Below are 20,440 nucleotides of genomic sequence, written 5' to 3' on the forward strand. Positions count from 1 at the left end.
GAGCAGGAGGTGGGATATATGTCTATGTGTTTGCTTATATATATACATACATACATACATACATACACGTCTACTTGTGTGTGTGTGTGCAGGGCCGGCCCTACAATAGAGCAGAGTGGGGCAATTGCCCCAGGCGGCACTTTTGAAGGGACGGAGAGAGAGGGGCGCCGAGTGGTTTTCGCTTACCCGCTCGGCGCCCCTCTCTCTCCCCTGCGAGCCCTCTAACTCAGTGCCGGCTTGTAATGCTGAGCGCCGGAAGTGACGTCAATTTCCGGCGCTCAGCATTACAAGCCGGCATTGTGGCAGAGCAGGGAGACTCGCCGCAGGACTGTTTAAAGGTAAGTACAAAGGGGGATAGGGTATATAATAGGGAGGGAGGGTAGAAAATGGCGTCGGCGAAGTTTAAAATGCCGCCCCCCCCCCCCGGCGTCGGCAGGGGGATTTTAAACTTCGCCCCAGGCGGCATTAAGTCTTGGGCCGGCCCTGTGTGTGTGTATGTGCATGTGTGAGCATGGATGTGTAATTGTGTAAGTGGGGTGAGATAGAGTCTGTGTGTGTAATTTGTGTAAGTGTGTTTACATATGTTGTATGTTGGAAGAGGGGGCAAATAAGGTACAAGCCAGTTGTGTGTGTGTGTGGGGGGGGTAATGATGGCACAGACCAGGTGTTGAAGTTGGGGGCCCCTGGGCAATTTTTCACACCAGGGACTTATGACATTGCATTCTAAATATATGGCCATTAAAATGTAGTTGGTCCCCTCTTTGCAGGCATAACAGCTTCCACTCTTCTAGGAAGGCTTTCCTCAAGATTTTGGATTGTTTGCCCATTCATCCAGTAGAGCATTTGTGAGGTCAGGCACTGATGTTGGACGAGAAGGCCTGGCTTGCAATCTCCATTCCAGTTTATCCCAAAGGTGTTGAATGGGGTTGATGTCAGGGCTCTGTGCAGGCCAGTTAAGTTCCTCCACAAACTCATCCAACCATGTCTTTATGGGCCTTGCTTTGTGTACTGGGGCAGTCATGCTGGAACAGAAAATTGTCTTCCCCAAACTGTTTCCACAAAATCGGAAGCATAGCATTATCCAAAATGTCTTGGTATGCTGAAGGGGACATACCAAGACATTTTGAGCAATGCTATGCAAAGCCATGCAGATATTTTATAAACATTTTCTAATAAAGGTATTTTATATGATATTTAAAAATAAATGTGGATTCTAAGGAGTTATATTAGCTATTACTTGAATGGCCGAGGGAAAGCTGCATTTCCTGAACCCTGGGAACAGAATGAGAGCTAATTTTGTTTTTGGATGCATTCAGAGATGCCTTTCCAAAAACTTTCTCTCCTGAGCCAAAATGTGTCAACCCAGCAGCCTTTGTAATAATGGTTTATAGAAAAGCCCTTTAGCTTGTCATTTTCCCAGTCTTAACCTTTTCGGCACAGAGGCCTGGGAAATTATTTCACCCAAAATCTGGTTTGAGGTCTGCCCAGCACTGGACATGTTAATTGGATGTCTGTGGGAAGCACAGACAGCTCAAAATAGTGGAACTGGGCCTCACTAATTTATCTGCGAAATAGCTCTTTGGGAGCCAGAAGGTAGTGACCAGAGTGAGAGAATGAGGCCGTGGGAACGCATTCACAAAAAGAGCTGTTGCATTCCATTAGGATTTGCTCTATTTGGAGCAGTAACTTATTTTATATTAAAATGGTGCATAATATAGTTAGACCATCCCTGACACTTTCAGTTCAGCTACATCCGCACTGTAATGTTCCCCTAATAAATAAGACACAGGCTAGAACATCATCACCAACAAATGTAATGGGGATTTCATCACAATGGTCATGTTTCCCAGTAAAGTGTGGTTCTGCACTATGCGAGATGTATAAACTCATAGACGGGACCCAATTACTCAATTTTAGATCTCACACTCTGCAGAACTGAACTTTACCTGTGCTGGTCAGCAATATGTGAAAATGATATGCGTTCATTTTTTTGGGAAAAACCCAGCACCATTAACACTGACAAGTACATCCCCTAAAACAAAATTGTCTCTCTTTGACCACTTGAAATGTTGTCAGGTATGGTGATGTGTTCATGCTATTCAGCACCAGATTAACACGAAGCTTGTGAAAATTGGTGTACTCAAGCAGCTCTATCAGGTGTTTTACCTAGAAGCGTGCCGCAGAGCAGGAGATTTGGACAACTGAAAGAACTCACTTGAAGGGACTGTCACAATTAAGAAGATGTCTTAATAAATGCTGCCTACTCTGTAATAGCCTGTCTTACTCAGTATATGATCTCTTTATGCACAGATACCCAGAATCTGCTTTGCTTGACTTAGTGTAACATTCAGCAGCAAATCATGACATATTAAAAAAACAGGTGAATTAGATGCATTCTTTGAGGGTTTTTTCATTAAAATAGGACTTTAGCAGGAAAGTTGTAGTTTCAACTCCTCAGATTCACTATATATTATAAGGGGCCACCCATCAGAAGAAATGCTGAGCTGGCACTTCATAGTGACTAGTTCAATTAAGTCTCACTGATCTAAACAAACACTCCTTCCATCATATGCACTTTAATTCATACGGATGTTTACTTGCAAATACATGGAGGGATTCATCAGAATCAGTATTCATCAAGGCTTGTGGTAAATGTGCTTCATCGAACGCATCTCCTGTTTAGCAGTGCACATGCGTGAAACGCTCACTGCCAGCCAGCTCACATGGTATTTCCAGGAGTCTATCAAAACCTCCACACCGACGCAGAGAAAGTTTTCCTTATTTTAATCGGAACACTTCCCTGCAAGCAATTAGTTGCTTCAAAAACCCAAAACGGGCATCTAATGCGGGTAGTGCCTACAGCAGCTTCCCTGTTAAAGGCATCACTGCTTCGAGTCTTCATTTAGCAGAGGGATTAAAATATCTGGACAACTGACCAAGAATTTTTGCCAGGAGATAGGACTTGTTTTCTCCATTTTGACCCTCTCAATGTTAAGATTAGAGCATGGCAAATAAAGCTAATCAGCTATTAAGAAGTATTTGCTCATATGCCACTATTCAAGGTTGTCCACAGAACTCCACCAGTCCTCGGGGGAAAGTATGTGTATGGCTATTTCTGTACAATGTGTTGTAAAACAGATAACCTAAACATCCAGTCTAGCATTAATTCTAATCTTATCTCACTAGAGGAAATTTTTGCTGCCTTTATCAAACGTCACTTAACAATTAACAAGGAAGGGAACAATACTTGGGAACTCTCAGGGTTTCACCATGCCTTAACAGGCAAATTCACCATAAGAATTGTTCTAGGCCAGTATCAACATAATTTAATCCTCCAAGGCAGAGCCCTGCGCGGGACTACTTTTTTAATCCCGCTCCCGCCGTTTTTTTTGTCCAATCCCGCCAGCTCCCGCCACAAATGTGGCCAACCACGCCCACCTCCTTATCTGAACTGCAGATTTCCTGCGCAGTCCCGCAAGGCTGCCCTCAAGTTGCTCCCTCACAGCGTCTCTTCTCTTGCTCCGTCCAGGAACAAGGCGGAGTCACAGGAAGTGACGTCACATCACGTGACTGTTTTGTTCCTGGGCGGAGCAAGAGAAGGGTCACTGTAAGGGAGCAGCGCGAAGACAGCCTTGCGGGACTGCGCGGGATTACTGGGACCCGCAGGTACAGTGCCTGACCGCCCGCAACACCAGCAAGACCACCCGCAAGTTTTCCCTATACCGTCCTCTGCTCCAAGGTTCCTTAATGTTAAAAAGTGCACCCCTCTTCCCCAAGATCCGGAATGTTAAAATGGTACAGGTCTCCTTAACATTATTATTTAAGGTAGAGATTCCGGGAGTACAGGAGTATGGGGGCCCCAAAAGCTGGGTAGCATACAGCTGCAATTGATTTACCATAGAAGCCACATAGAATTACATTTTTCTTTCCAAGAAATACTATGTACATCTACAGTATTAAAATCTGATACATAATTCAATGATGTTAAGAATTAAAATATAAGAAAAACTTAACCATTTAACGTTCAAATGTTATAAAAGACAGTTATTGCCAATTATTTCTTTTCTTTTGCAAGAAATCTACTTTATTTGGGGCACATGAGAAGCAAGTAGACTGTTAGACATTAACCAATAATACACTACCTCTCGCAATGTAGATTTTTGTAGATAGCAAGCAGAATCCATAGCAACTACGGCGTAACTATATTAAGCCGTGTGGTGTTAATCCTTTCTAAAATTTCTGAAGATTTGAAGGAGGATACATATTATTCTGCATATTATTGCCTTCTTACTGGGCAGATTTACCACTATGTTCCTCCCACACGTTTCCAAAACACAAATATATACATATGATTTTTATTCAAATAATTTCATCAACCAGAAAACGAAGAATGGAGGACACGTCATTAGTTGTAACAACATTGATAAAGACAAAAACACTGATAACAAGCCACATAAATTGATTGTTTTTTTCCCCTCTATGTCAATTCAACACATTCTTCTCTTGCCCAATTAACACTGTCACAAATGCTTTTTAGCGAGTCCAGCCTACATTTCAGGTAAGGCCCAACTTCTGTTAACCTTAGTAGCAGCAGCATAGTCAACAGCACCAAATTTCACTAAAACAGAGCCAGTGGGACTCTTGTCAAGAGGAAGGATGCCACGGAGAAGGTGGGATTTCCTCCTCGTTCATGGAGGAGGAATACTGTTTTGAAGACTCTCTAACTGTTCCTCATGAAATTTAATCTTCTCATCAAGGTCTTTCTGCTCAATCAGAAAGGATGTCTTCAGCCTTACAAAATGTTTGTAGTCTTCTAGCTGATGTTCATTCAGGTATTTTTCCAGAATTCCCGTTACCACTCGTTCTCTGCGATCTAGATTTTCTTTCAAATCTTTGGCATCCTCTCTCTGTCTGGACAGAAGGTTGTGACGTTCCTTTAAGGATTGCTGATTTTTTTTTAAAAAACAAAAGAAAAATGAAGTGAGAATTTGATCTGGAATAAGCAAGCTTTGAAACTTTTCTCTCTCTCTCATATATGGTTTGTAGCAAAAATGGTGAACATATAATTACCTCATCCCAAACTATGCCACACATTGACTATAACAGACTACTCTTTAGTGATCCATGTAAGTTACTGAAAAAGATATTTCATGGGATGTTTGTTTTTTTTTGTTTTTTTTTTAACCAAACCCCCCAAAATACATGCAAGGCAATATGGAAACACTACGATGCCAAAGCTTTTGTGAATGCCTGTCACAAACTTACTTCGGCTGGAGATGTATCTCATTATTAGACAGCCACCTTGTGTCTGACTTTATCATTACACCTTTCAGTCCATTTGTTGAAGAGACATTGGTCTTTGCTCTCAGTTTTACACACAGAATAGAGGCATGTAACTATATTTTCAGATTTAAATAAGCAATACATACCCCCCCCCTAGTGTAAAAACGGGAAATAGCACCTTAAATTCTCTGGATTTCTATAAATTTTCCTTCCCGTTATGTATCTCTCAATTATTATAAAACTGCCAATTGTTGGACAGGAAATCGGTTGGATAACGTTGACTTTATATGCATTAAGTTAGCTTCTAAACTAAATATCACCAAAATAATTACAGAGTTCCAATCAAAAGGGACAAGCTAGCGATATAATACATTTAGTTATCCTGTTATCCTGAAACCGTGTAAACATTCCTCTATAAATAATTTTAAGTGCATTCTCTGTAACACTTTACAATTAAGCCCTTTTCATGATCCATACAAAAAATAAAAACTCAAACAGATATATTAATTTTCCTTACGCTAGTATTTGTAAACATTTGTACATTATGTACGGTTAGAATCTGTTTCAGCGGTTTCTTTAGGATTTCATTTAGATTGAAACTTGCAAGGGTTTTAAATTTAAAATCTAGGAAGTTAAATTTGCATGAAAAGATTCCTCAAGCTAATGGATTCTGGTGAGTTTTCCTTGGTAGAATGAATAATGATGGGAATTTAAGGGTAAAGCTGTTGGAGAAGTGAGTTGACCCAAAAACTAGTCAGAAAAACTAGATTCCTGAATCTTGTAAAAAATATGAATAAGCATACATAAATTATGTTGCATAATACACAGTACTCGCTTACCATCTCTTCTGCATCTGTATTGTCATCTATCTTGCTCAATGCATTCTCCACTCGAGCCAGCCTCATGGACAGACAGAAGAGAAGGCTCACCACTTTCTCCAGGTCCCCAATAAACATCATGTAGCGCTCATACTCATTAGGTTTACAGATCTCTTTTACTACGGACTCCATATTTTTGCCTTGAGACAGGTTTTCATTGAGATCAGAAAGAAGTGATTCTCTTTGCTCACAGAGTTCTAACAGCTTTGTGCTGATGTTGGATATTAATTCAATCTGAAACACATAATGAGAACAGCTTAAGAGAAACTCTGTACCACAACCTGCACTTCCTATGATATTTGTATCATATGTAACACAATTCATCCTTTTCTTCAGGCCTTATAGCTGATTGACCACCAGTGTTGGTCTAGGACTTGCTAGGACTGTAAATGCTGTTCTGTCTCCACATTTTCCACAATATGATCAGATAGGACACTGAGGAATTTTTCAGACCTGTCTGATCTCTGACACATGCAGGAAGTCACAGTTAATTTCATCTAAAAGATATGCACAAACATCTGCTTTAGACATTGGAAAGTAACATTACATTGATCCCTCAGTCTGGTTCAAGATGACCGTGGATATGCTACCATTATATCTCTTAACCTACTCAGTATCGACAGGGGCATGATTTAAAGTGCAGTCTTTTTGAAGGTATAGTATGTTGTGCAGATGTAAACAGGCAAGTGTTGATGGACCTACTTTCTTTGACGTGAGATCACTTGGACATTCTGGCTTTTGGAGAACAGAATTCTGAAGAAGCAGCAAAGTTTTGGGCGGCAGTTTTGATGCACCATCAAGACCCAACCTGTATAAAATATTATATTTTACATAACAGTAAAGCCTGTTCAAAGTCTGGCTATAAATAATAAGCTCCATTTCTACTGTTGGTATATTCATAACTGTAATTTCTTGGGATCATATATTTTTATGAGGAAAGGGTTAAATTACAACTTACTTGTTGTCCCCTAAGTTTACTTCGTTATCTTTTCTTTGATGTTGTCTACTCCTGCATCTTTCCATTTCCAAAATGTCCACAGGGAACAGGTTTTTCATAAGATCCATTGCAGATTCTCTTACAGGAAGTGGATCCAGTATATCAACGAGAGACTTGTCTTCAGCAATTATGTCTTTAACTAGCTTTGCATGCCTCTCATCTCTGGAGGTTTTCCAATGGACTCTAGGCGAGTCCTCTACTGTTCCTGGATCACTGCTTATCATGCTGGCGTCTGGCTCCTGTCCAACTACATCAGTATTCTCCAAATTTTTGTTTTGGCCAGCAGAAAATTGAAATGACTGCAGTGCGTTCACCTGGCTAGATAAAGTGGGAATTGGTTCTTCCGACTGTGAATCGCTCATTGACTTTGACTCTGCTGATTTTGTTTCTTCGCAGCCTTCTCTGGGGAGAGATTTTCTGACTGCTGAACTTTCACGGAGGTCATTCGGATCATGTCTCACCTCATTACTGTCTTCTGGAACATCTTTCTCAACAGTTTCAGAGCTAAAGACAGGAAGAATGTCAGTTTGCTGCAGACAACGTCGCGGCACTCAACAAAACAAGCAAGTATGAGTTACAAAGGTTAACAGAAACATAAGAACCCCAAAAATGCTGAAGGTCTTTTTTTCTCCAAAACATTAGCTTTTAATGTTTGTAATAAAGCAAACTTTGAAAACTAAGTAGCGTTGTTACACAAACACTGTATTTGTGTTTACCAGAGAAATGACACCTACTTTAGCTCATGGCTCCATATAACAACCTAGAAAATGGAGAGATCTTTTCTGAATGTAGTCGATTGCATGTTAAAAAGTAAACAAAACTACACTGTTAAAAAGAAATCCTTTGATTGCCAGGTGAGATTTGTAAAAAAAATAAATAAATAAAAACAATTCATCTGAAACAAAAAACCAGACAGGATGTTTAAGATTTCATAATGAACAAAACATATATTTATTCACAATCCTGTTACCTTTGGGAAGGATAATTCACAATCCGGTGTTCTAGTTGCCCATGCCCAGACATGACATTGACAACAAATAGAGCATCATCCTGGTTAGGCAGTTGTCTTCTTGATTCTTCCCGGGGAACAAATAGAATCCTGCTTGACAGTTCTTTTCTGATGGCAACGGCCTGTGAGAAGACCTCATCTTCTATTTCCAAAGACGGCGTTTTCTCAAGAGCTTCAGAGTGCAGTCCTGAGTGAGAAGTGGAATTATCTGTGGTTGAGGAAATAGCACTTGCTTTTGAGGGCCTGGAATGTCTATCTCGTGCCGAGCTTGCAACATCTGATCTAGGGAGCCTCACAAAGTTCTCTTTACTTGCTTGACTAGGCACGTTTCCTAAGTCGTTCACTGTGCTGACCCAAAGCTTTTCTTGATGGACCACAGATGTGCTGCTTGCGCTTTCCGTCCTTGGCAATACTTTAGGCTCTTTAATGTGGTAAAGCTGATCAGAGCTTTGGCTGAGTACTGAAAGCCTGACTATGTCTGTACTGCCAATTTCCTCCATTGACTTCCCTCTTCCTCTGTCAGACAATCTCCTGTCTTCTGCATCAGATAATCTATGGAAATAACAAATAAAAAAAACCCAGATATTTTATAATATAGCACTGCTGTTTTAAAACAAAAATGTAAAAAATTTTTAGAGATTGTACAAAAGATTTGGGCATTCCAGTTTTAAAGCCTAGGAATCAAAAATATGGGAGCAAAAAGTAAAAAAAGTATTCAGAACGTTCCAGACTGCTTACAGATCATTACATACAGAGGTCTATAGGTCTGAAATATTCAGTGTTATTTTAGTAAACATACAAAGTATTTTCCACCTTTTCATATCATGTAACTCTGTATACTGTCCAGGAGGTGTTGCTAGATCACTGAAAACCAGCTTAAACCTCACCAATGCTTATATCAAGTTACACAGTTGTGATGGACCCATTAATAATTTAAATTGTTCCAAAAGGAACAGATTTTATTGTATTTTTTAGATAACCACAAGCCTGGAACCCTTTGCACATCCTGTATTTACCTTAACCTCAAGCTTTTAAAGTACCTAATTCTGCCTCAAATTATCCAAGTACTCCTGTGAAACACTTTCTCTGTTGAACCAATGTCATTTTGTATAGTTTCTTGGGAACCCAACTGAACAAAGATTTATAAATGGCTTGATTATGAAAGAGATGTCCTGCAGCCATACATATTTCTTTTCATCTAGAAAATGCTAAACTAAAACACTGTTAAATCTTGTCAATGTTTACTTTAATGTTGAAATCATATACACGCTTTGTGGTGAATGTCCTTTGTATGGGCCTTTGGGCCCAATGAAGGACCATCATATTGGTTACAGAACGCAAAAATCTCTACTTTCAGTTGAGAAACAAACAAGCTGAGATGTGGGAGAAACCCATCGTATACCAATAACTGACTTCTCCGGTGTGATACTTGCAGAATATAGTAACATTTATAAGGAGCGTTACTTAAATAGGGCTTACATGCTGCATAATATTTGCAAAAATATTTATTTTTTTAGAAAAAGGTGAATGGTTTCTTGGTTTTGTCCATAAGTTTGTGACATTTGTTACCACATGCAAAGTATATTTTCTCCAACTTAGTAGCACATTTGCATGTAAGCACCACATCATGATATTACATTTGTGAGGAGTCAACAGATTTCATTTCTGATCTACACTTTTCTGCTCCATTCTCTCTTCCATCAGACTGCACTGTTAGCACTACTAACGGGGCACTACTGGACAGGCCAGATCATAGGGAAGGTGGGTGAAAGTGACAAAAAAAACCACTCATAAGCAAATTCACATAAACCATAGTATATGCTAGAATGGACTATTGAATTGGGTTTAGTTTAATTATACTATGACATTTTTCTTACCTGTGGTTGAAACCCTGGTTATTACAAAGTGCAGACGCTGAAACATTTGTACATCCATTTGAGACCTGAAATGAATACAAACAACAGTAACTATGGGATACTACAGTAATTCAGTTTAATTTAACTTAAATATTGGGAAATTAGAGTGGCCTAATACAGCATCATATATGTAGACTATATATCTACTGGTCGTTCATGCAGGAGAAACTGTCCAGCATTGACCCATCAATAATATATAATAAACATGAGATGAAATATGCCACCTTATTTTACCAACCCACCAAGAAAATATTGTTTAGTGAAAAACTACCAGCCCTACTTTTTCCCTTCTTTCCCCAGGGGCATTCAACTGGCAAACATGATGGAAGTGAAGGCACTTCAAAGTGATGGAGTCTTCTCGAGATTTTTATGCTCCAATACATTCCATTAAGATTTCCATCTGGTGCAGATAGATTGTATGCAAGCACAGTAAGCATAGGTTACCATAATACATTTAACTGATCTCAGTTCTTCAGCACTGTTTACGTGGTTTAAAGAAACATAAGAGTACTCAAGGAGAGAAGGAAATCTTCCCAAGTTGGCTTGTTGCATGGAGCTAAATGATGAAGTTTAACAGCCATACATATGAATTTAGCGTTATACCATACCTGGCCAAATGAGGTCTTTGTTTTTTTCCAACAAGCAGGTGGAGACTGTTCAAAAGTTTTTTTGTCTTCTTCTGAAGTGCACTGTTTGGGAAAAGTCATGCACTTTTCTTCCACATTTATGTTGACAGATTGCATAGAGGCCCCAAGCAGAGAAGGCTTTATAAATCTATCATTCCACGTCACCGTCGCATCATAAGAAGAAGATGCACCAATCGATCGTCTATGTAAATACATTTGAGGGAGGTCATTGCATGATCTATTGTTAGGCATGGATTTCCTTTCATATTTTTGCATCCCTGATGTCCTGGGCATATGAGATTGTGAACTGCTACTTGACCTTTGATTTGTTTTTCGCTCTATATATTGAACAAGTGCATTGTGCTGTATCTGTTTAAGCTCGGTCTTGGAAAGGTTGGAGGATGAAAGAGTGCGTTCTCTGCTTTCTAGAGTTCTTACTTTGTGCTGCATCATATCAGAATCACAAATTTTATTTTTGGTTAAAACTGTTCCTTCTTCCTTCCAAGTAAAGCCTGTGTTATGAATACCAAGATGATCTAGTTTTTCTGGTTCTGAGTAACATAGCTTTCTTTGTTCTTTTGTTATTCGTTTCCTTCCTCCTATTCGAGAAACTGCAGATTTTTCATATTCCTCTTTTTTAGAATTAGTATCAACTGAGTTTTTAGGGTTGTCAACATTAAAATCTTCATTTGCACTTGATAAAGAATATGATCTTAAATGATCAATAGAGGGCCTTTTTGAAGGATTAAGCTTCAGTCTTCCAGGCAAACTCATTTGCAAGTCCTTTCGTTTAAATGAAGTTTCTCGTAAGACTTTCTTCTGTGCAACCTTAAGTTTTTCCCTGTAGTCAAGCATCAAACACTCCTCTGCAGAAGATGTTTGGCTTCCATGTGTCCCATCATCGCAGGAACTGTCTGTGATTTCGGCAAGCTGACTTTGGCTCTTATTCTTACAAAGTTGTTTTACATCTTTTTGAACGTCAGTGGTCTGCGAAGAAGACAAACGACTCAACCTTTGGAATGTCTTTGTTTCAAGGTTATGCTCTGGCGGTTTTGCCAGATTTGTGGTGCTACATTTACCAGTAAAAAGATTGTCCCGTCCTCCTGAGAGATGGTAGAGCATAGGGGTTGCTTCTTTGGTAATTTTCTCACTGGTTAAACCCCAATCGTAATAGCTGTCTGTCTTAAGCTGTACTGATAACCTTGGGATAGTTTTTATAGTTGCATCTTTTCTAAGACTGTGAATTTTAGTGCCTTCTTTATATAACGGAGAAAATGAATTTTGATCAGAGTCACTGTAGAATAATTGGCTGTCTCTTGTGTCCAGCTGTTTATGTTTCATATCCCATTTTGCACGGCTGTGACAATCTATGTCCATACTATAATGATCAAGAGGCTGGTTTGGTTCTTTGCTTGGGGGACTGATTCCCCGTTCGCTATGTCCCTCACTGATTGTTCCATCTGGACTGGAACTTTGAGTTTCTTTGCCAAGCTTCTTGACCAAACCATCATATTTATTCTCGTAAACAACGAGTCCTTCTGACACCCATTCATTAAGAGAATGTTTTGAAGTTTTAGAACTTGTGATTGGTTCTGAAATCCTTTTGTTTTGTGTTAAGCAACTTTCTTTTGAGACATTAAACCGGTCATTAGTGTATGTCCCCTCTTTTTCCAGGTCCATTTCTTGAAAAAAGTCTTTGTTCATTTTGTTTATATCTGACAAATGCTTGTTTTCATAAGTGCAATCAACCTCATCAGTAACATCTGGTGGGCAGGAAAGAGCATTCGGCTGGCTGAATGGTTCTAACTTTTGAGGGAACTCTGACTGAAAAGCAAAGAATGACCTTGAATTGTAGTGGGCCTCCTTTACTTCCGTATTATGAAGTGGATTGTCGTATTTACATTCTCCTTGTAGACCACTTTTCATCCACATAGGACAAAGATCTTGGCGGTGGCTCTCTTGGTTATCAGGTAAACGATTACCTGGTGGACTCCTTTTAAGTTTTTGACCTAAATGGCTCCCATGGCTACAATGCATATTGTGCCAGTCCAAATCTTCCATTTTTGGTGGAGAGTGTGACTCAGGAGGAGAAATTTGTGTACTCATGTTACATGTCCAACTGCTATCAGTCTCTCTCAAAGTTGGTATAGCATCAGAAGTAGTATCTTCCAAGCATGCACTAGTGTTTAGACACATGCAGTCTACTGCACTGGAGTTATAAATAGCTTTGACATACTCAGAGTCCATGTATGATTGTTGTTCATCACTTAAATGGCAGCTATCACTTTGAAATGAAGTTTGGTAATCAGCGGCATAGGAACTACCAGAAAATGAGCTGTAAGCAGAGTCCACCACTGCAGCGATAGATTGGGTAGGCGATAACCGACCTGTGTAATCATTCACATTTATTTGGTGTCGCAGATCTGAAACGCTCCATCTCTCGATTGCATTGCCAAAAGAGGACATTTCTAAGGCATAAAAATATTAGAAATGAAATAAAAATTGTCTTCAATGACTTCACAGACACATTATGACTTTCATATCCAAAGTGAATGTATCTAAAAAAGAAAACAAATTTATCATTAGATATTGGACAATTTGTGTTGCTTAAAAAATGTCTTTCATTTAAACAGTATCCCAAAAGAACAAACATATTATAACTAATAGAAATTTAGCATAACAATGTGTGTGAGATTTGTTGAGAATGAAAAAGTAAGAATTATTTAACAAAACAGACATAGAAATAATTATTCAAACAATGGTAACAATATAAACTTTGAATAAAAGGAAAATTCTGTTGCCTTTCCATTTTTTATATTTATATTTTGTCTGAATTTTCTTCTGGAGCAACCTGTTCAGGAGAGAGGTTGTCCCCCAATTTGCGGAAATTCTCTGGGAGGCCTGGTTAATAGAATCGATACAGGGGAGAAGCAGACGATGAAAGAAGCAGGGCTGCAGGAAAGGAAACAGGGACACGGAAGCTGTTGGAATAGCAAGTAGGGAGGGAGACATTGTGAGAAGTGAAGGAGGGTAAGTGAGAGTGTTAAGAGTAAGAGAGGGTTTTCGTTTCGGGTCCTCCTCATTTTTGGACATTTGTACAAACAAAATTGCTACATTTTGCTAAGATTAAAATTTGTATAATTTTAACTTTATATCATTAAGGGACAGTCCTAGTGAGCTTCTTCAACAAGAATAGATTTGCTGGCCCTGTATAAAGGATACTTACATTAGTAAGAATTGGAAGACAGCCAGACCCTACCTGTAATTCGCCATGAATTGCTCTTGATAATGCATAGTGAGTTCAGAGAATTGAAACCACAACTGTCCACCCAACTCCTGATTTAGTGAAAAAACCCTATATTGTAATCCGAGTATGTCTAGAGTGTCTACCCAACAGCTGGATAAAGTTGGTTAAATTAAGTTCTAGTGTTGTGTAGTTTTTCCACTTTATTATAAATGTTAGAATACAACATAATCACACAAAGCCATCCCACTCTATTAACCTACAAATGTAACAATAACCAAAATAATACAATTGTAAGAATACGTGGTTTGTTTCCGATAATAGTGATTAAAGTAGCCCAGTTAAGGTTTAATAACCCGGTAAAATATTTGATTGAGCACAAACCAACATTTTGATTTTCAAAATATATATTCTGACTGTAGTAGTTTTCCAAGACTTTTTCCAGATTTTCTCACAAAATACTTTGTCATAATCTTTGCTGGAATTGCCATATCTGGGGTTAAGGGTGAAATAAAAATTAAGGTTTTCATCTCCATAACAGAACACATTTTTCAAGAGCCCAATTAAAAAGAAAATGTAACATTATCTTGGTTTACAAAATTCTTCCAGCTTTTGGCTTTCTGAAGTTTGCACCAGCATAGGGAGTAATTTATATCCGATCCTTCTGCTGATCACAAACCTCCCTCACATTCTTGTTATTTTTGTGAGCAGATATTTTAGGTATAGTTTATTCAGAGGGAGGCAGAGATATTGCCTGCGTAAGGGTAATTTGTGAACACGACTCACATCAACTGGCTTTTCAAAGACATGTTCTCTTTGAAAGCCAGAAACTTGTTGAGTGTGCCAAGATATATCCTACAAGCGCCACCAATGGCTGCCAAGTACAACACAAGATAGCCTGCTTTCCGACCATAAATAAAGGGAAAGATTTAATAATAGTTTAATATGTGAAATATGCATTGTTGCACTACAGAGTTATAGTCAAGAATAAAAAAAATAAAACTAGAGACCATCTTTCCTAAGTGAAATCACTTTATGTATAGATGGTAAAGAAGACTACAAAGATTATAATACACTTGACCCTTTTCCATCCTTATATTGTATTACAATATACAGTATGGTGCATATTTTTAGTTTTTAAGGCTTAGTACCTCCTTTTTAAAAGGTCTGCAGAGAAGATTTATTTTTGTTTTCCCTTAGCAAGGATTATACTACATTGCTCGGTTACGCCTACATAAAAAGCTTACTACTGAGCTGTTTTGCTACTTTAGAGAATTAAATGTCCCTTGCAAAAAAATATCATGAGCATCCTAAACTGGGATTCCCAAATGTTCAGGGGTCAGTGGCGACTCTAGAAACAATATATAGGGGGGGCACACAAGATACCACAGTCAAACTGGGGGGGCATTAATACTTTCCAAAAGTAATGTGCTATGGAATTATACTTTTGTTATTGGGCTAAAATAATACTTGATCATTCAACATGGGAAGCCTGAAGCCACAATTGAGTGCGACTAATCCTTGAAATAAATATTATAACACAATAAATAACTTTTCCACTAAATGATTTCAGGGCCTTGAACGTTTTGTCCCCTGAAGTCACTACAACTTCAGGAGGGCATTTTATCTCTGGATAAATATAAATTAAATAATTCCTACTGTAAGTTAAGTGCCAGGAAACAGATGACCAAACACACACACCAACACAGGCTCTGTCACACCGACACCCAGACACACACACCAGGACAGGCTCTGCCACACCGACAACCAAACACACACACCAGGACAGGCTCTGCCACACCGACACCCAGACACACACACACCAGGACAGGCTCTGTCACACAGACACACACACCAGGACAGGCTCTGCCACACAGACACACACACAACAGGACAGGCTCTGTCACACCGACACCCAGACACACACACACCAGGACAGGCTCTGTCACACCAACACCCAGACACACACACACCAGGACAGGCTCTGCCACACGAACAACCAAACACACACACACACACACACACACACCAGGACAGGCTCTGCCACACAGACACCCACACACATCAGGACAGGCTCTGCCACACCCACATCCAAACACACACACACACACCAGGACAGGCTCTGACACACTGACAACCGAACACACACCAGGACAGGCTCTGCCACACCAACACCCAAACACACACCAGGACAGGCTCTGCCACACCAACACCTATACACACACACACCGAGGACAGGCTCTGCTACACTGATAACCAAAAACACACAAACAGCAGGACACAATCTAAGTCACACACGTCTACATCAGGATGGATTTTTCACACTGCATTGTCGTTTATACCCCCCTTAGTGTTTTTGCCCCTTGTGTATTGATGCCCCTGCTGCCCATATATATTAACATTAGCCCCAGTTGCCGATAGCAGGTATAGATCAACATATTAACACACAAACCAAGCTTTGCATGTATAGATCAACTGAAATTCACTTGTGATCTCAAATAAACAGAATCAGACATACAAATCCTGTATTTGCAGGTATACAATAGTATATGAAACGTAGCATTGCAGGTATAGATCAAATAAATACATGAAAACATCATTGCAGGTACTAATCAACTGAATAAAACATATTAACCCTGTATTTGCAGGTATACATAAATAATGTATGGAAACATAGCATAGCAGATATGGATCTACAGAATAACACACAACCCCAGCTTTGCAGGTATAGATCAATTGGAATTCACAAAAAAACACGTCATTAAAGGGTATATTTAAAACCCCCTAAATTACACGCATAGATCACAGGTTGCATACCCCAAAGCCAGCCCTGGCGTCCACACTGCAATCACACGCCTATCATACCCAGGCAACCAGTAAATGCTGGTACCTAGGCATGATGGGACTGTGCTTGCTGTTAGCAATCACACTCCTATCATGCCAAGTCAGCCAGTACAGGGTGGCTGTAAGTGATGTGTAGACCCCATACTGCTGGCAACATCAATACACAAGTGGGGCAGCTAGCTAGGTTTCAGCATGTACTGGCTGACTTGGCATGATAGGAGTGTGATTGCTAACAGCAATCAAAGTCCCATCATGCCTAGGTTCCAGCACTTACACATCCAACCAGTAAATGCTGGAACCTAGGCATGATGGGACTGTGATTGCTGTTAGCAATCACAGTCCTATCATGCCAAGTCAGCCAGTACATGCTGGTACAGGGTGGCTGTAAGTGCAGACCCCATACTGCTGCCAGCATCAATACACAAGGGGGGCAGCTAGCTAGGTTTCAGCATGTACTGGCTGACTTGGCATGATAGGACTGTGATTGCTAACAGCAATCACAGTCCCATCATGCCTAGGTTCCAGCATTTACTGGTCGGATGTGTAAGTGCTGGAACCTAGGCATGATGGGACTTTGATTGCTGTTAGCAATCACACTCCTATCATGCCAAGTCAGCCAGTACATGCTCGAGATGCGGCCCGCATAAGATCGGTTGCACTGGCTGGCGATCTTACGCGGGCCGCACCTCAAGGTGATGTAAAAGAAAATGTGATCTATCAAACCAGGCCACCCTCTTCCATTGCTCCGTGGTCCAGTTTTTATGCTCGTAGGCCCATTGTAGGCGCTTTCAGCAGAGGACAGGGGTCAGAATGGGCACCCTGACTGGTCTGCAGCTAAGCAGCCTCGTATGCAATAAACTGCAATGCACTGTGTGTTCTGACACCTTTCTGTCAGAACCAGCATTAACTTTTTTTTTTTTTTTTTTTTAGCAATTTCAGCTCACACGGTCCAGCCTTCGTTCCCCACATGCATCGATGAGCCTTGTTTGCCCATGATCCCGTCATCTCTGCTTTTCCTTCCTTGGGCTACTTTTGGTACTAACCACTGCAGACTGGAAACCCCCCACAAGAGCTGCAGTTTTGGAGATGATCTGACCCAGTCATCTAGCCATCAAAAGTTGGCCCTTGTCAGATCAGTCGATCAGATCCTTACACTTGCCCATTTTTCCTGCTTATCACACATCAACTTGGAGGATGAAATGTTCACTTGCTGCGCAATACATCCCACCCACTGACAGGTGCCATGATTATTCACTTCATCTGTCAGTGGTCATAATGTTATGGCTGATCAGTGTATATATACAGTATACGCCTGCCATTGTGATACACTACAAATTAAGGAGCAATCTCTCAATATTTGCAGTGTAAGAAGGAGAGAACTTCAGGACAGAATATTGATTAGTTATTGCTGCCCTTGACATTCTGAGACACATGTTTAGTGGTTCTTCAGCAAACAGAGTCTGGACCATGTCATTTTCAGAGACCAGTCTTGTAGTGGATTTAATGGTCTCAAGGTTGGGACTACACTATGCCTCCAAATCATTTATATACCCGTATATAAAAAAAAAAAAAGTTGTTTTCTTAAGGTATATTACAATTATTGCTAAGACAAAATTAAAAACACAATTACTTCTCTTCTTTCTTCATGTTAAACCATTATTGTTCTACTTTTGGGTGTCTGCACTGCTCTATTTTCTTTAGAAGGTGAAACACAATCTGCAGAATCTCCCACTCCCGGAAAACACCCCATTTATATTAAATGATTGCATTGTTGTCCTAAGCTGCCGAGTTATTTAGTAACCTCGTGAAAATCTATCACTCAAACATTTGAGAAATACCCTGGCAACCTCTCTGTGTAAAGATCAGGGACAACTTTCGCATTCCGAACAAGCCACTAAATTTTGTGAGAAAGAACGAAGCATACCCTCCAATCCAATTGTAATTATGTATGACAAATGACTTATTTTTTTTTAAATTGGAATAATCAACCTCTACACATGTTATGGATGCTCTTGCCATTGCCAATTTATAAACAAATTAAGAAAAGTGTTTGCCTGAAGTGATGTATTTATTTCAAGTAGGGCTGACCAATCTGGCCACAACCTATCATATCTTGAGAGTTTCCAGATTCTACTCAGTACAGATGCCAGGATTAGTAAATTAGCAAATCTGGCCAACTCATTGGTGTTATGATCCATAGGCCATCACAAAAATGACATGGTGGCTGTAGGTAGGAACCAAAGAAAGTCCTTTCTTCCCAATGGAAAACAAAAGGTTTTGTTTTTGTCATCTGCATCCCATGTTCCTTGTGACATCATGCTACGTGGATTGTGATGTTTGTTATTATAAAAAATGATAATGCTCACACAACCATAGGTCTCCTACTAAAAGACTGGTATTCTGAGACTGATTTTAACCTTAATTGTATGCAAAAGCCACCACCAGTCAAAAGTAGAATACCAAATTAACTATAGGTTGATCAGGAACATTTTCAAAAATATGATAATGTTAACAGTGTAAACGTTAGTACACACTACAGCATCTCATGTTACTGTAAATACCAGACATGGTCAAACTGACATAAACATCGAAACTTTACGGTACAGAGCTTTCTTCCTGATGATATATTAACATATTTTCCACAAGATGTTTACATCAATGATGCATTGATCACATTTATTTGAACTCAATTTTGTCAGAATCAGAATGCCACCTTGAACTTTACCAAATTCATTATTAAGGCTAAGGAGATCTGGACGGATCACGTAAACTTGGTAGGAGCTTGTAGCTACCAAGTATCAGTGGTGTATTTATCTTAGGGGCCACCCTAGGCCTGACCTTGGACAGCTCCCCCAGCTGTCTATTCCTCCTTGGTTGGCATCCAGGTACAATAAAGGCACAACATGCCTTTAAGAAATGGAGCGCCAGGATATGACATCATATCTCAGCACGCTGTGTCTTAAAGACGTGCAGTGCCTTTAAATAAAAGCATTAAAAAAATCTATATTACTTGCCTTACCGCTGCCTGCTCTCTCTCTCTACCCAATAGTAAAGCCACCGGCACTGGCCATACGGACAGTAAAGCCACGGGCACTGTCGGACTCTTGCTTCAGACGGCATGCAATGTACATTGCCGGCACCCACAGTAAGCGAGAGGGAGCAGGAAGTGATCAGCAGTAAGTAATGGTGATTAAGTAATGTTTTACTCAAACCCTTAAGATAACAATTATGCAAACCTTACTTTTTTATACTTTTCATATACAGTTTTCTTAAGGGTGAAAAAGTTTTAAGGTCATTCATTTCTTGTTGGTATAGTTTTTTTTTATAATAAGAAAAAAAAGCTTGGTGAGTGCATATTAAAATGTTTACAATTAAAAAAAGATTTATATCATTTCATCATAACACCCCCCCCCCTTTCCACCTACAGACTTCCTAATGCAAATCCCAGACTCTCTGGATTGTGGGTAGGATTAATTCTTCAGGCAGCAGAACAAATAGAGAGCTGGTTAAAAATTAGCAAGGTTAACCAGCGGCATTACATAATGCTGCATTTTTAAAGGCGTACCATTTGTTGCCACGATGGACCTCTTGATATACAGTCATATGGTATATGAGCTGTCATTTTGATGAAGATTATGATTTT

The 20,440-nt window shown here is 39.7% G+C and overlaps 1 protein-coding gene across 1 annotated transcript; it reads right to left on the minus strand.

Moving 5' to 3' along the window:
* Positions 1–4,688: 4,688 nt before the first annotated feature.
* Positions 4,689–13,175, minus strand: LOC149297878 (protein Shroom1-like). Its single transcript, XM_089488078.1, has 7 exons — positions 10,692–13,175; positions 10,045–10,109; positions 8,129–8,719; positions 7,120–7,662; positions 6,864–6,969; positions 6,123–6,395; positions 4,689–4,946 (listed from the first exon to the last, which is right to left on the minus strand). Exons 1-7 carry the CDS (start codon positions 13,173–13,175, stop codon positions 4,689–4,691), a joined length of 4,320 nt encoding a protein of 1,439 aa, XP_089344204.1.
* Between the last annotated feature and the right edge of the window lie 7,265 nt (positions 13,176–20,440).

This window comes from Sceloporus occidentalis, unplaced genomic scaffold (genome assembly GCF_023333645.1).
Source record: "Sceloporus occidentalis isolate IW3139 unplaced genomic scaffold, rSceOcc1.0.p SCAF_36, whole genome shotgun sequence".
Taxonomy (NCBI): domain Eukaryota; kingdom Metazoa; phylum Chordata; class Lepidosauria; order Squamata; family Phrynosomatidae; genus Sceloporus; species Sceloporus occidentalis.

Excerpts from the sequence above, each read along its gene's own strand:
- LOC149297878 (XM_089488078.1), bottom strand. The coding sequence starts at position 13,175 with ATGTCCTCTTTTGGCAATGCAATCGAGAGATGGAGCGTTTCAGATCTG. Across the intron at positions 8,720-10,044 it reads AACCAGGGTTTCAACCACAG|ATTATCTGATGCAGAAGACA; the intron begins GTAAGAAAAATG and ends TTATTTCCATAG. Across the intron at positions 6,970-7,119 it reads GTAAACTTAGGGGACAACAA|GTTGGGTCTTGATGGTGCAT; the intron begins GTAAGTTGTAAT and ends TATTTTATACAG.